General features: G+C 31.7%; 1 protein-coding gene across 1 annotated transcript in view; it reads right to left on the bottom strand.

Moving 5' to 3' along the window:
- Positions 1-15,909, bottom strand: part of LOC123552165 (pyrokinin-1 receptor-like) — a 49,305-nt gene extending 33,396 nt beyond the window's left edge. Inside the window, exon 1 of the mRNA XM_045341603.2 lies at positions 15,010-15,909. Within this exon, the coding sequence (XP_045197538.2) occupies positions 15,010-15,280 (271 nt within the window). The 5' untranslated portion in view covers positions 15,281-15,909. The remainder of the gene's footprint in view (positions 1-15,009) is intronic.
- Between the last annotated feature and the right edge of the window lie 1,535 nt (positions 15,910-17,444).

The raw sequence follows: 17,444 nt of genomic DNA, 5'->3' as shown, positions 1-17,444 counted from the left end.
TTGGCCTATATACTCGTATGTATATGGGTATTTGAAGGCTTAATATGGTATCCTTATTATATGGTCTATTTGTGCCAAGTTATTTCATCATCCGACAATGCCCAACAAAGTTATATAAGGATCATTAAGTACATTTATTTTCCATATAATAAAATTCCGCTTAAGACAGTTCTAGAGGACGTGAGGTGTGTTACGAAGTTCAGTACGTCTTGCGGATAGACGCAGTCAAATCTAGTCAACTACTATGTTGGTTGATTGCGCTCTATAATAAAGGATCTTTTCAAAGACTTCATTTCTTTACTACTGACAGGAAATATTTCAATTTTCTACTTCAGCTATCAACAGCGTACCATTAGCATGTGATTTTACGCAGAACGAAGGAATAATCATAAACAAATAAGTTACGATATATACCGGTGCGCTACCTTTACTGGGCAACCCATACGTCACTGTTTCAGACCAGTCTAAGAAATTTACGTTAACTGTTTATTCGCTGCAATAACATACAATCATTTTGACGATGTGTCTCAGTTAGAACAAGATTTTACTTAATTGTTAATGCTCAAAACTGAGGAGGAATATCAGTTTAGTAACCGATGAAAGTATCTTTACTGCATATATGTTGTTTCTTATTTGTGTATGAAAACAATGGAGTTTTTATTTTTTCCGAGGCTAACATAGACGCTTTGTTTTCTTCATGTGTTACACACATGTATATATATACCAAAAGTTATACGTTTGTTTAGTTTATGTTGGTATAAACGTGATTATCGTTAAACCATTTCTTTGCTAAAGCTTATCTTAAAACACATTGTGATTCGAAATCTATCAAGAGACCTTTCGTGATTATACGATCTTTAGGATCTATTAAGAAAAATAACATGTTTTGTTAAGAAGTAATGGCTCTGTCTATTCCCTATGATTTAAATGATTAATTAGGTTCCCAAAAGGAAAACAAAGTGCGGGCATATGCAGATATTCTAAGAGAAGTGCAAAGAAAAAGCCGATAGTTATGTAATTGAAAATTGGATTCTTTTGGAAATATATTGAAAGAGTTTAATATCTTGAGATGTGGAAAATTCATTTTGAATCCCGGGATAATTGCGTATTTCATATCGCTAAAATTGTAAATTTCAATATCTTTTCCTTGGTTTGGCATAAGATTCACGTTTCGATTGGCTAAATATTATGTTTGGAAATCATTGTAATTGTGGACTTTATTTGTTTAATAAAATGTTTAAGTAATGACGCAACATGCGAGAGCCAATAGTCAAAGGGGGGAAAAATCACATCGCTAAAATGTGCATGGTATTTTCAGTTTCAAAAGAAAAAGAAAAACAACTTAAACTAAGAACCTTATATTTCAATATACAATATACATATATTTTTCTTGGTTTGGCATAAGATTCAGGTTTCGATTGACTAAATGTTCTGTTTGTAAATTATTGTAATTATGCCATAATTTTTTTAAGTAATGAGGAGCCAAGATTCAAATGGAAATGTTACTTAAACATTTTATGACATTTTCTTAAGACGGCGCCATCCAGCTTGGAGGTTCTACTCAGTCTACTGAGTTATCCGCCAGTGCAACAATGCTCGGTGATCTACACGGGGTCTTACCCCGCCACCGACAGCTAGAATAAGAATAATTTGATTTTTGAGACTATGAGCTAAATATTAATCCCATGTAAATAAATACATACATAATGTTGCTTATATTATCATTCTGAAATGTACGATTAGTCGTTTAATTGACTGATGTTTATTCAGGTTAAAACACACATAATATTATGCAAACTAAATATACATACAAATTACCATTAAAATACATAAATTTATTAACAACAGGTACTCTAGTACTTTAATCACATTCCTTAATCAAACTTCTGTAGCATCGTATAAAAAGATCCGTTTAATGTAAAAGAAAATATCGGTGTCACCATAAGCTATTTAAAAAAAATGTCTCGGCATCACGAACTGTGGTCATGTTTAAGATAATTAAAGACAATCCAAAGAAATATTAAACTGGGACACATTAGGTAGATAGATATGTATGTAATCCCCTTGCATTGCCCATGAAAGCCCGAAAGCTTAATAGGTCCTGGTATATTTATTAAGAATAAACTGTACAAGCATTACAAGTAAATAAATATATAGATAATCATCAAAATGCGTAAGACTTGGCAATTCGGAAGTTACCACATGGGATTATTCTACAATATATTTGCTTTTTACAAAATGTTTATTTCATAATTTGTACTTACACAAGAAGGTCCCGATAGCACAAGATCGCCCAAAGAGTTTCGCAGATTGCTTAGATAATTTTGGTAGTGGTTTGTGCATGGAAAATACCTGTGAAATTATTTAGAAATTGGGCCAGCGTTTACTGACAAGAAGAATTTTTTGTATAGTATCTACTATATTCAATTAGGAAATATCGTATACATATTATACACAAAAGTGATTACCCCCTCTGATAGCCATTTTCGACAAAACGGAATAATCTTAACAAACCTCGGATGGTGGTACCAAAATGCATATTTCTAAGATATTATTGAAAGTAGATTTTATTGAGAGAAATATTCTGACAAAATTTGTATCAAGGTCAAGCAGAACCTGTGGCTCCTAGGGTTAAAAGGTTTTCCTGTGATTTGAACTAGTGGCCTAGCTTTTAATCTTTGGTAACCTAGTTTAATATCTGACTCAAATACTATAGAAAAGTAAATTCTTACAAAAATTTATGAATATCAAATGAATGATAATCTGATCCAGTGACAAAGACTTTTTCCCTCAGCTAACCAATTTTGAACTTGACTAGCTTTTTATAAGAAAAAATATTTTGACAATGATTTAAGCAAATGAGATAACGTGTTAACATTTTTTCCAAGATTTTTTAGGGTTACATTTGGACCAAACGCCGTTAATACAGGGAAACACTATGATCTCAAGAGTATTACACGATAGACAATGTGTTCCTACGTCTGTCCAATACGTCAGACATTACATGGCTGTTTAATTTATTAACTTCCTTAATGTCATTGGACAATGTTTGCACTGTAAAAGAAATTTACATTATCTTTCCAATAACATTTGGGCACACTAAGATTATACTTATTTGCTTGAGTGTAATATATGTTGGTATATATAGTTTTATTACAAAGAACTAAAGAATCACTTCAAGTCGATCTCAAGACCCCTGTATTGTCAGCCAGACGAACAAATTGATTACACTGTCCTTAATACATAACTAAATTGAGCGTTGAATGCTAATGAAGACACAAATTAGGTTTCATCCTACAGCTGCTGTTAATGGGTGCATGTCATCAACACCATTATGATTTGGGCGTATATCTAGGACATAAAAGAAAATATTGTTTTGTGGATAAGTAATATACTTAATCGTAAGTAAAAACACTCTTTCATGTATTTGTATACGACAATTGTTAAGAAATCTTGCAAACGTGCATCCCATTTGGTTATAGAACTTCCACGGATGAAAATGATATGTGTTTATTGTAAAAATGCTGATGTTCCTAAAAAGCTGTATGTCTAAAAATTTGGTAAAAAATGCGAAGTTTGCATTTTATCAACTTTCCTGTCAGTACGAAAGTGAAACAAATACAACTGTTGGGTAAAAAGTATGTTGCAAATCGAGAGTTTTATTATCGTTTCCCTTAATTTATACAGTTTTGCTCAACATTTAAAAATGTCTTTTTTCCTTTTCTTCTTTGTTTTTGCTGGCTTTAGAATCACACCGATATAATTCATATCATATTGCGTCTTCTTCAGCTTTCGAAGACGCAGGAGGTCTACAGATGCCCCTCCAAGCATTGTTTCATATCATATGAATCTTCGTTTTGTTTATATTTTTTTTTCAAATAATTTAGATTTTGCCTCATACAACACATCGTATGATATTAAGAGACCATAAGTACTAGCCGTACTAGCTTAAAAGCGTACAACAATTCAAAAGTGTTCTGTTAGGAACAGAGAGTTTTAAAAATATTTTGTTTATGTAATATATGTTAAACTGGCACTTAAACCGCTTAAACTAGAAGCATACTTGATAAACAGGCTTTATGTCTTATTTACAATATTCCTACGAACACAAAATATATAAATGTACACCTATAACCATAATCACGCTCGACCAAAGTGCTTTTCGGAGGGAAATTCGTCCAAACATAAAGCCGTATTACCCTGAATAATATTTTATTTTAACACTTTTATTTGGTGTTTGTTAAAGTAATTTTCATCAAATTAAAAACTACTGAGAAATGTGGTCCCAGAGATACATTCAAAATATGACAAATGTACATGTTAGCACAAGAATAAGTTTGTTCCATATAACCAAACCGACTTAAGTAATTAAAGAAGCTAGACATATACTTTCATCGCTACAAGAATCCTCCAAGCATTACGACTGAAGCTTAATTATACAATTTGTAAATAAGTCTATTGTATATGGCAGATTTCCGAGCATGACTACATGCGAAAATAATCAAACAATAGCAACGAAGATTAGATCATTGAAAAGTTATAACAGTTTTAAACCCCACTACAAAACAACACTATAATATTTTCAATTGTAATATTTTTCTTTGATCTTCTGGTTATAAAGAAGCACACATAATACTTCCCGTAATTAAACTGAACAATGATGATTATATTACAATTGTATACATGTTCTATACTTACAGGCCTCACTGTTTTGAACGTGTAGAATCTGTTATTGTTCCAGGAAAAATATTCTAATTTTTATTTACCTTAGGCCTGAATATCAAATATGAAGACAAAAGTGTGGAACACGTAAACACTGTTGTCACGGTAATACATGTTTTATTTTCTTTTAAAATAACTTCAAGGATCTGAGTGCTTGTAGATCTAAATACGGAACGAAAATATAATATGCTTTGCTTATTAGGTATTGAATATACAGTTTGCAGGTTCAGTTAGATTTATAAAATTTCACCTGATATTTATTGCAAGTCAATTTGACATTACCTCCATGCATGAGGCCATAATATGAACAGAGACGGTCCTACTTTAAAGACAACTATAGTTAGTTTCCTTTCCAAATTTAGAATTTCTTTAATTTATATGGATCAGACAATAGAGACTTTCATATTTTTTATAGGTCTGACAGTGCATGCACATATTCTTTCCTAAATGCCAATAGTATATAAAATTCATTCATTGGTTTTATGATGAACAACAATTGACAAAAATGACATAGCTTATTGTCTGGCGAATCAATCATATTTTTTGTGAATCAGAAATAAATATGTTGTTTTGACGAAAACACTTGCAATTTAACAGTGCTTTTAGCAAAGCCGCTGTAAAATATATGATTTTAAATGGACTTATCACAACATACAGATAGGGTATGCTGTAAAACTTAAATTCATTTCTTGTTTCTCAAACAGGGTATGTTTGAACACACAATGTCGTTTCATGGTCTAAACTTGGAGACCTTTCGAAGTATCTTATTTGCAGCTACAATCTGGCAAACATACTGCTGTATTTAGACCAGTTTTCAAAACGTAAAATGCAGTATCCGATACCAGTATTACTCTTCTTGTTAAGTGTTTTTCTTCCGATTTTCATTAAATCATTGCTCAACTGTAAAACCTGGAAACTTGTTTTTCGATGTTCTGAGCCATTTACACTACTGGCATATTTACGACGTCTTCTTAACAAAGTGGAAGCTGTAAATTAAGCAGCTAGATCTCAAGAATAGAATTGATACTGTTGTTTTTAATTTGCAAAACCTATTTATTATTTTTTTGTATTTTTAGATATACCTGACAAAATAATTTTAATGGGGCGGTGATGAAGAAACGATTTTCTGTTGATTTAAATTGAGAATACAAGTGAGGCACAAAATAAAAAGTAATCAACGTCACTAGTTCACCGGCAAAATGTTTATTAAAATATCTCTTATCATTGTCTATAAGGACTATAATTTGTCTGAACATATTATTAAACTACTATATATTTGATTCGGCAGAAATGATTCTAAGCAGAGGTAAATAATTAGTTAAAGCTTTACAGTCTAGTTTTATTTAATCATTTTTTAAGATCACGTGATCGTCTTACAGCTTTAAATGATTATTGTACTAATTAGTTTATCAGTGGCAATTCAAAAGAAGAAATACCGTAAAACATAATTTAAAATAAAAAGTTAGTTTGGCAAATCGGCCATTTTGGTTGGTGTTACGGTGTAAGTATTATAGTGTATAATATCTGTACAATGGAATGTGATTCTAATTCCCAAATGTTACTTTCCAATAATTGTAAAATTATTCTTTCGAACATATGTACTTTTAAAGAGTATGAATTCCACAGGGTATAATTATTGAAATGAATAGAAATACATTCATTTTTATCATTTAATGCTTCGGTCAGCTCTGAATTTACTGTAGGATATTACAATTACAATAACCCCTGATGTATCACTTCTGAGAATTACGTGTTATTGTATTGATGTGTCTCAATGCCCATTGGTAGGAACTGATAAAACATATGGTATTGTCAGTACAATCTCCAGATCAAAGATGTAGTAACAGTAACATTAATGAAGGTTTAACAGAAGGCCAAATAAAAACACCTTCACGAGCTGCTACTTCTCAGGATGATGTATTGCACAGTCTTAGAGTATTATATACTTATTTATATACAAAATTATCATCAGACTTTAATCAAGGACAAAGGTATTTTAGGAATAGCCGCTTTCCGAGAGCGCAGCCGCCCCAAAACAAAGCTCTACAGCAGCGTATGTATTGATGTATAAACGATAAATTTGAAAAGTATACACAAATACATAAACGAAGTACAAGAAGTACAACACTTAAACATCAAGGAAGAGGCAACGAATGCAATAGGACGTCGCCTCCGATCGGCCATTGCCAAAAATGCGCACAAACTCTCACTCCTAGTCCTTACCATGTTCAAAAGTTACAGTGAAATGTAAATAAAGTAGTCTCATTCAGCTGAATCTCTCATACATGTAATGGGAACAAAAGCCCATGTATGTAAAACACTAAAATGATAATGTTAGATATAACGAAGAATCCTGAAGAACCATATACTGCATGTACTCAGACAGAGCAATAATAGAAACTCCGATAAGGGAAAACGAAATAGTCCGCCAGAGGACATGCCAAATCAGCTCAGTCCCAGTGGGCTTTTAGAACGACTTTCGTGGAGTCATCCAGCTATAATTTTAAATAAATTCAAAGAAGAATGCTTATTATCCAACTTTAAAAGAGAAGAGCTGAATACCAAACATGCAATCTGTCACTAATCGTTCGGATAATATCTTTCAATAAAGGTTTTAAACATAGTTGGAATAAATCCATAAACTACAGTTTCACATTGTTTAAAAAACATCGCTATGAAATTAAGGTCTTACTATACTTTTCCAAAGAAATGTCTTCAGATCACAATAAAATCTTAGAACCAAATCTGAATACAGATAGAAGAATTTAGTGAAGGTATACGCAGTTTATGATACCTTAACTGCCTGATTAAATATATCTTTCCATGTTGTGTCAGAAATTCTATTATATATAGCATAAATTATATAGCGTTCGTCATTTGGTCATGTGGTCTCGAATATTTAGTATCTAATACATCTTAGAATTTTTTAACCAAGCTAAAAGGTTACATTTACACAAAAACTTTCGTTGATCATTTTTCTTTTTTGACACTTAACGTACAACAAATATGAAGAATTGCATAGTTGTATTGCAAGCCACATCTAACTGAATTATTAAACGTTACACCATATCAAAATAAAGCATAGAATGCCACTGATGTAAATTAAGTTTCATTCTCAGATTCATTTAAAATAGATATATTATCAATAATGTTATGTTATGGGCATATTTCTTGGGTAAAATGTTATTTTTATTATGCTGCTAAGTATAAACTTGATTATCACATGTTTGACGTCGTGGGAGTGAAATAAAGCCATTTCATAAATTTGATAATACGCTAGTGTAATAAAGCTTTGACGTTGACGTCATTTTAGTATATGAGACGTTGTTCGAATTGATTTGGTTTATAATAGGAAAGACGAAATGTTGATGTTTCAGTAGGAAAGGCTTACAAGTGATAAAAAGAATTTTGCATAAAGTGTCTTTTCACATGGAATCTATTAAACTCGTCGAATAAAAATTGATAAAATGCTCCTCGTTTAATGAATTCAACATGTAATTTCCTCTGTTTATATCTCAGTTGTATGGAGTGCTTCCACAGACTGAAAGTGATATGTAATAAAGCAATACACCGATTTCATATATTATTATAGTAGTATGTTTTTTTTTCAGTACAAAAACAACTTTTGCGCATGCTTTTTGTCTGCATGCATGTCGGCGGTGAGATATTTAGTAATACGACTAGTCACGAAAAAAAATCCATAGGGCTGATAATCTGTTTCGACAGGAGTTGAAAACATCGTTACCACCATGATTTACAACATATTTTGTGATCTGAACTACATTTTGTAAAACCTATAGAATATGCACCTGCAAAATCTAGTCCTCGTTTCATGTGCAGTTGGTTTTGACAAACGTATCTGAGGACTTGCTTCAATTTTTGTTTAACAACATAAAACATGTATATACACAATCTTAGAATTATTTGAACAATTCCAAAGGGTTTTATGATACACGTTTAGAATCTTTGTTTTATGGCGTTCTTTTGTTCCGTCATCATGTTTTGTGAAGCAATTGCCTGTGATGTATTTTTTTATTGAATGCCGTGTTTACTTTGCACAGATGAAATAATCATTAATTAAAGAATAATTTATAGTAAAAGATTGTTTAACACTATTTATGCATGATGGGCGGTTATACGTCGGGCGTAATAATTTCACGTGAAATTATTTGTACGACGTTTTACCGCCCGAGCGTATAAATAGTGTTAAAACACGATTTTGCTATAAATAATTTCGATTCTAATATGCCCTTAATCTAAAACAGTAGATGAAATATTCTAGCGCTCTTTCTTGGTCGCAACAAAAACATAGACGTCACCGCACGTTAACGTGACGTCATTGTATGGTAAGAGTGTTTTAACAGAGAAAAGCATATAGTTAGAATTTTACATATTACTTAAAGAATGACAAAAAATGCCACCGCCAAAAATAAAACAAAACACGATAGCGCTACGTGCCTGGGGAGTGTTGTACAATTCATTACTTCTGAAGAAATAAACCAACGAATTTTCTTAAAAGTTATAAGGAAATAAATAGTATCACTATCGCTACAGTTCAATATTGAACAGATACATGACATGATGTACTATATAACAGTGAGGCGGCCATGTCTGCCCCTACGTCTTTTAACAATTGACAATGATCCTCACTTTAGAAGGAAATCTTACTAAGTATTAGCGTTGATATCTAATCTTTGATACTGTATGAAATTTTTTTTAGTAAAACCAAATTCATGTGTTTGTATTGAAGGAAGCAGTAATACATAGACTTAAAACGTTACAAGCAGTCTCTCACAGCACGAAATTATTACCGAGTGAAACTCTTCAGTAAAACAATTTGTACTTCAGTCCTTGATATTATTACATTCTTATTTGATTTCACAGCATGACTACAAACGTAAATAAAAGGTAGCACTGTTAAAACTATACAGACATCAGCAACAACAGAAAGCAAGCTATTCAAAAACCATAAAACTATCTCTCCATTACAAAACAAGACTATTAATTCTTATTTTATCAACGTGTTTCTTTCATCTTCTGATTAAGGATGTAAGAATAATATTTCTTGATACTAGTCTGAATACAGGGGATAATATACTGACAAATGAATCAGTAACATGCCGCACTGATGCGGCATCTGGGATTTTACAGGAAAAAGTTGTTGTTGCAGAAATTATCTATGATATCATTAAATTGAATTGCGTGTTCCCAAAGTATTATCAATTCACATTATTTGGGTGATATTATTCAGTATGTAAATAATGCACATGCTACATGAATAATAACGGTAATATTATGTTCTTTTGAGCTTAATTAGGATTTAAGTTCTGCCATATCTAATTCAGACAAAAACATGCATCATCACTTAACTGTATTAAGTAAAATAATATGAACATATTTTTTTAATATACAAACATAAAATTTGTATCCTAAAGTAAGCTTAGAAAAACTGTAATCTAACACTAAAGACTGCAGTCGATACTAAAGAGATATAGGTGAACTATATATTGCTTTATTCTTGTAAATTGTTTTTTTTTTTAATTCCAGGAACCTTAATGTCTTTAGTTAATACTAATTTGCAAAGTAATTCCTGAAAAAAAACCCACTAAACTTTTAATCAGACTCTACTTTGTGGGTGGTTCTATCAGTTCTGCTCAGTCAGAATGTAAAAGTACATCAATATGAAATCAGGGTTCTCTATTTTATCATATCATTTCTATATAAGGAAAAACAACTAACAACGCATCTGATTTCAAAACCGATTTAAAATAACTTTTTTTTTTCAAAAATGTTCATTACATTTGACTCCAGTTCGAAAATGTTTTAAAAATAAACAATGAAGTGAGGTAAACAGAAGGAAACCATATTCATCATTGTACTCTAATATAAAGCAAGTCATATATTGTTACAACAGTTTTTAACAGGATAGTTGTTATATGAACACGTTTGTTTCCTATCATTTTGAGTTATGGAAATGCGTAACTTATTGTAGAATGATCTTTGTTTTAAAAAATGTGTCTCGATTCCATGGTGCACAAATATGCAATTTTGATGTATTCTGAGCTATAATATTATACACAGATATCGAGTTCAAACTAGATTCCTCAAACTCGCCTATCTCAAAATTCAATCTATCTCTTAGATATTTAAGCACGGTCCCGAAAACACGTGCACAAAATTTAATTTCTAGTCGAATTTGTGTTATCTAAAAGTAAAACGCTCGATCCCTTGGTATTCGAGATACCTGTGTTTCAAGTGTAAAACGTACATATTTCAACTAGATTACAAATGATGAAGATATTTTGTCAATTTTCAAATTCGCAGGCCTTCTATGAAATATGTAGTTGCAAGCTGAATTCCTTCGAATATAATGCTGATGGTAAGCCACCTTTTATAATAAAAATATTAAAACAATCCATGTTTAGACACATGAGATCCTAGAAAGTTTTCATAATGTTTATATTATTTCGGATTAGTGATAGCGCGATATAAAGAGATTAAGTTGTCGTCGCCGGACAAAATTATCAAATATTAATAAAAGTTGTTACCCCGTTAAAAGATGAAAAGACTTTTTTTCCAATGATAAAATGTTATTTTGATTCTAACGTTGCAAAACGCCAACTTAGGTGACGCCACTCAATTTGTGATGTAGAACGCGAAACTCTAGTATAATTTTTGTGATCTCCCATACCTAATTTACTGGATTGTTTTGAATATTGTCACTTTAAATACTTTAAATAAACGCCTATTTTTGAGAAAAAAATCAATAAAGATTTCAATAAATATTCCTTTAATTTGATAGAATCGAGATTTGGTTATTGACTTTCAGGTTTAATAATATTTTATTTTTTGTAAATAGGCGCAGTGCAATTTATATTATGTTAATTACAGTACGAACTACACGTACACAAACGCTTTTAGTATCAAAAAACAATATAATATTGGATTAGATTTAATGAATAGTTCAAAATCAATATCAATATTTTAACACAAGTTGCAAGAAAGAATTTTATTTGCGATGTATGCACGAGGCGTTTTCAAGTCCATGAGTATATTTAGCCAAGTCTGATGAAAACATAGTTTTGTGAACATGCGGATGAATGTCCTTTTAGAAATAATTCTTAATTTAGAGAAGGCAAATACCGCTTATTCCAACAAACAATCTATCTTTGAGATTAACATTAGATGATTTTCCTCTTTCATACGTATCAAACTGCATTTTATAAGAAAAAGGTGTACTATCCTGAACGCAGTGCGTCATGTTCAGAAAGTTCGGAATAGTCCCGTGGGTCTATCAGTGTGTTTATACACCTATATGCCGGTAAAATAATCATCTGTAACGGACAAGCCTTATTGAATATTAATCTGCCTGCACCTCACAACATTCCTTGCAATTTTCTAGAAAAAAATAAAGATTGGCTTTTAAGAAATATCATAAACGATGGATTTTGGTAAAACAAACGCAAAACTGATTTTTTTTAAAACGTTCATGGTTTGTCGTATATTTAATTACGCATCGTTTCCACAATGACGCCTGTCCCAAATTGTAATTAAAATCTTTCGACATATAAATATTGTAAACATATTAAAATAATGTTGGTTATTTTAATGTCTAAACGATTTGACCACAATATATGCAGTATTTTTCCCATGGAGACATTGAAAAAAATCTACCTTTCAAACAAACAATTTTCCAAAATATTTTAAGAAACTGCTAATGATTGTTCGTACTAATTGCCAGCGCTATTGCTACCTGTTGTAAAACTCGAAGCGTTTGACTAAAAATATTCGGACCTAAACGATATTCGTCAAAAGACGAGCCCGCTTAATATCTTTTATATTTCTGCATTATATTTGTTTTTTATTTTTGATGAACATAAAGCAAGAAGACTTTACGAGGAGCTTTAGAATTTTCAATATTAGACAGTGTAATATTGATATTCATTGTGAAAAAATACTCATTTCTTCTTGACTTCAAAATCTGTAGTGTAGCTTTTCTATTTTCTGAGTTTTTTCGTAACTCACACGGCTGATATGTTTACGGCGTGTATTATAATAACAAAATGTACATGTACACCCACATGTAATCATTTCAATGGACACTAAATATAACTGCGGTGAAGAAAACGACTTTCGTTTAAATTAATAAACAAACTAGAAGTCAGGTTTTTAACAAATAGAAAACATCTTATTATTTCCAAAATCCAGTCCATGGATATGTTTAGGAAATGGAAACACGCGTAATTTTGACGAGTGTAAATTCCAAAACGAATAATTTTAAGAAGAGTAGACCTTATCTCATTTTAATAAATAAAGCTATGTTCAGGTTTGGCATTGAAAAATGACGCATATGCAAAACATTACAATAACCCTTAATTATTGCATTGACAGTTGGTAACTTTTGAGAATTACGCAATCACGTGCGATTGTGCCAGTATGTCACCATGCACCGCGAGAATCAGTACAATAACATATCTTGAAACCAATGATTCAGTAACACTAAATTAAGTCATTCATTAGTTAATGCCAGAATTTAGAAACATTTCATTAGTTAATGTCAGAATTTAGAAACCTTGTACCGGCTGGTACTTCTAATAATAGCTGCTGCTATTGCAGTCTAACACCTCCTACAATGTGTCGAGAAAAGCATTGCAATTATATAAACGGTCTTATAATTAACATACAAAAACTAAGACTGCCAAGAAGAAGTTCCCAGAATATTATTTACTTTTTTATTGTGAGATGACTAGCATTTGATACGAAACATATTTGGCGTGATCTTAAGGTCTAGAAATATTTATAATCTACTTACACCGCTTTCTAATTCTGACAATAGAATTTCGAAATTCCTACCATTAATTTACTTTACTACAACTGTTCAAATAACGCAAAGATGGGTGTAGCCTTAATTTGTACTAAACGCGTGTTGTCCAATTTAAACGTTATAAGCTTACCAAACAGGTTGTACAATGATTGAGTGTTCTTTTTCGTTTGGCTTATATTTTCTAGTTTGCCAGAAGAGCAAAGTATGCTAATGAAGATGAAAATTAGGTTTCTCCTTTGCATCTGTTGTTAATGGTCATATATCATGAACTCCTTTACGTTTGGCGCATAATTTTGGGATATAGCAAAAATTGTTATGATGCTAAGTAATGCGCTTAGTTCCGAGAAGCAAGAGTCATTGCGATGTTTTGTATAGCAAGTGTATGAATTCTTAGAAAATTATATCTCAGCTTGTTGGAGTGGTTCCATCAGTCTCGAAATGACATGTTATTACGAAAAATGCTGTTATTGATATCGCTGTACGTTAAAATCCAGTAAAAACAGTTACTGTAGTAAGTAACGCATTCCTTCAGAATCCTCATCAGTGCAAGTATATTGTTTGATTTACTACTTTTGTCTCAGTTACCATGTTCTAGAACTAAATACAAATTGTACATTTCTCTTAAAGAATCTAGGACGTCTTGGAAGACTGAATAAATAACTTCATTTTATCATTAATATTGTTTATTAATTTTTAGAATTGCGCGACTCGTTAAAGATTTCTAGTTCTATTTGTGTATTACGTTTTATCTTGCCTCCTGCAAGTTTCTTGCATTTCTATTGGTCAATAGGCGTCACGTGGAGACAGGATATATTCCATATCCTGCTACACATTTCAGATATGAATTTTGATTAAAAAAAATTGGTGCCGCTTTGTTAATTTACAAAATATTAGATTATAGCATGTAAATAAAGGATAGTCGGCAAGATGAAATCGTTCGCTTCGCTCTCGCCTGATATGGATTTCCTCGACAGCGTATATCCCGTATCCTGTCACCAACAAGCAGTGTAACTAATAGTACCTACTAACAAGCTTTGAAAGTAACGTCATTTTTGGTTCAAGATCGTAGTCTATTAAAGATATGTGGTTTAGACTTAAAATTTAGATAATAATATATTTTAGAAGTTATTTCTTCAAACTACACGGACAATATTTTTTAAAATCATATAGATATGGCGAAAGCCCTATAACATTAATTGTGAGTAAATATTTATATTGATAATTTTAGATCTTTTTGCAAACAACTTCCTTGCCTGGTTTGTATGGTAAAATTACTATTAAACGTACAATTTAATTCTTATCAATTCCCTAGCATTAGTCAACCATTTTCGGAACGAAGCAGTCAAATGTGAACCGGAGTTGCATTTTTATTTGATTCGTCATGGTCATCAATTCCGTAAGTTACTACTGCTTCTACTACATATCTTATAGCTTACAGAATATAAAACAAATTAACTACTTACCTAACAATAAAATAAACAAATCTGATATGGCCAAGCTAAACAAATAGTAATTGGTTGCTGTTTGCATGTAGCTATTCCGTACGATCACAATACACGTGCAAATATTTCCAACAGTTCCGGATATGAATATTAGTCCGTATATGGTTAGAAGAATCACTACTGACCAAGTTTCCTGGAATCTCGGTCCAAGATACAATTCCAGTAATTCATCCTTCGTCAGAGGGTGAGTACTGTTCGTTGTGTTCAAATCAATGTGCGTGGTGGTATTCATTATTTTACGGAATGTAGTTTATATTTACATCAATGTGACATGAAACCATTACTAGACACAAATGAGTTAATTCACTGTTCTGTCACTACAAACGTTAGTACTAACGCATTTTCATTTGAAGTAAAAAAGTATAATTATCAATAAATATAAAATGTTCACTTTCGTGCATATTACATAGCTTTTTTTTTCTAGAACTATTTCTTGACTAAAATATCACATGGGAATATAGGTAATCACATTTGTTTGTAATATATAACAACTGTTAACATTTATACAGTTCTCTTGTCACACGTCTAATATATACATGTAACTTTATCCCTCTTTTGTTAGTGTTTGTATTTGAATCAGTTCATTTAACATCCATGACAACTTTCTGTCTGTTTAAAATTTTTTTAAAAAGATCCAATTTTAAATCAATAACGTGAACTAAAGTTTTCGCGCTCCTTGTAACTTTGTTTACTGAAGAGAGATGAATATGCACTACTATGTATACCTATTGCAGAACATCCATGTTTTGTACGCGCATCATCCAATACTCCTTGAACAACGCACGTATTAAAAATCTCTCGCTTTATTTTCCTCTTTCGTCACGTCAGTGGCGTTCTTACTCTGAATACTTTCTAGCCAGGCTTTCCCGAGTTATATTGGTAAATATCGTTCTTTTAATGTTGTCCAGTACTGCTCCACTTTTTAGTATGAATGCATGCTTTACGATAAGATAAAACTAACTGAGGTAAGTAAAATATAATACGTCCATTTAAAGAAATCAAATAAAAATTATTGCAAGCTTGCTATACGATATATTTTAACTGACTAGTTTTAACTGCATAATCATTATTTGATGTTTAAAAAAGTTAAGCGATTTAACGCTAGGTTATCAGAACATAGAAGTTATTTAATCATAGAAGAGAATGCACAATATGTTGCTACATTTAAGAATAGTAGCGTTTTGAAAGGTTTATATAAAATATTGAAAATTATATTTTTACAGGTTGTATAGTGTACGCAATTTATAACTCAAGGTGGTAGTAGGCGCATTTCCTTCGAAAGAATACTACGAAATAAAGCATGAGCTGAAATGTTTTCTACGGACAACATTGAAAGTTTTGAAAACGATTATATATTTTAATATCAAGTGCTTTCAACATTAGATATTTAGTGAATTAGAGAGTAAAACTGGGAAAGAACAATCTAAATAGCGTGCATGAAAAACATGATTACTATCATTCATCTTCAAAGTAAATGAATCATAAACTTTCGCATGATTAAAGCGATTTGACATCATATCATAACAGAAATCATTCTTAACATGCTGCATCTGTAATATAAATTATGACAAGGATCAGTAAATCATGTTTCTCATCTTGTCTGATGGAACTTTGCGTAAGAACGACACAACAGAGATCAGCATTTAACGCACATCCAGAAATCACGGATATAATCATCGGTTATTTGTGTTTGCTAATATCTCTAAAATTACAACCTCGGTACAAACGAAATATGTCATTAATTCAATTTATAGTGTCACTGGAATTCAACTGTATTTCAGTATTTGAAAGAATGTTAGAGAGTTTTAGAACGCACGCCTGCACACTATTTAATTGTGCTTTTTCTTCACTATTTAATGTCTTGTGCTTTTAAACGGAGGCATTTGCAAGTATGCCTCTTCTCAAGATGGGACTCTGTTTTCTTTTCGTTAACTGCAAATATATTTTTTTCAAAACATTTATTTATTTTTTAATTCTATAATTGCTTCGACATATTTATGTATTTAAGTTTGTTGCAACCAAGACAGCCAGTAATGTTAACATTATAGTAGTGTGCATTAGCTATGGATAGGGAGAAAAATATTACTGTGATTAAATGCGTCCTGTTATTTAACCTTCAGCCTGCTGGCGGCAAGATATTTTGCCTTTGCGACCAATTCAGACCAAGACCAGCCTGCACTCCGTGATCTTAACTAGCTGCAACTCGACTTCTAGAATTGCCCTACTGTTATTTCATCTCTAAAAAGGCGAACTTGTAAAGAGTTTAATTAAAAATATTTTTTTTCTGTTTAACGATGGGTGGATAGCTCAGTGGTTTGCACACTGGCCTTCCAATCCAGTGTTTCCCACCCAACTAGAGGTGTACTGGTCAGGAACCCAGGCAATCCTGGCAATCC

Source organism: Mercenaria mercenaria, chromosome 4 (assembly GCF_021730395.1).
Source record: "Mercenaria mercenaria strain notata chromosome 4, MADL_Memer_1, whole genome shotgun sequence".
NCBI lineage: Eukaryota > Metazoa > Mollusca > Bivalvia > Venerida > Veneridae > Mercenaria > Mercenaria mercenaria.
Note: the sequence above shows the minus strand (reverse complement) of the source record. Positions and strands in the feature narration are given on the sequence as shown.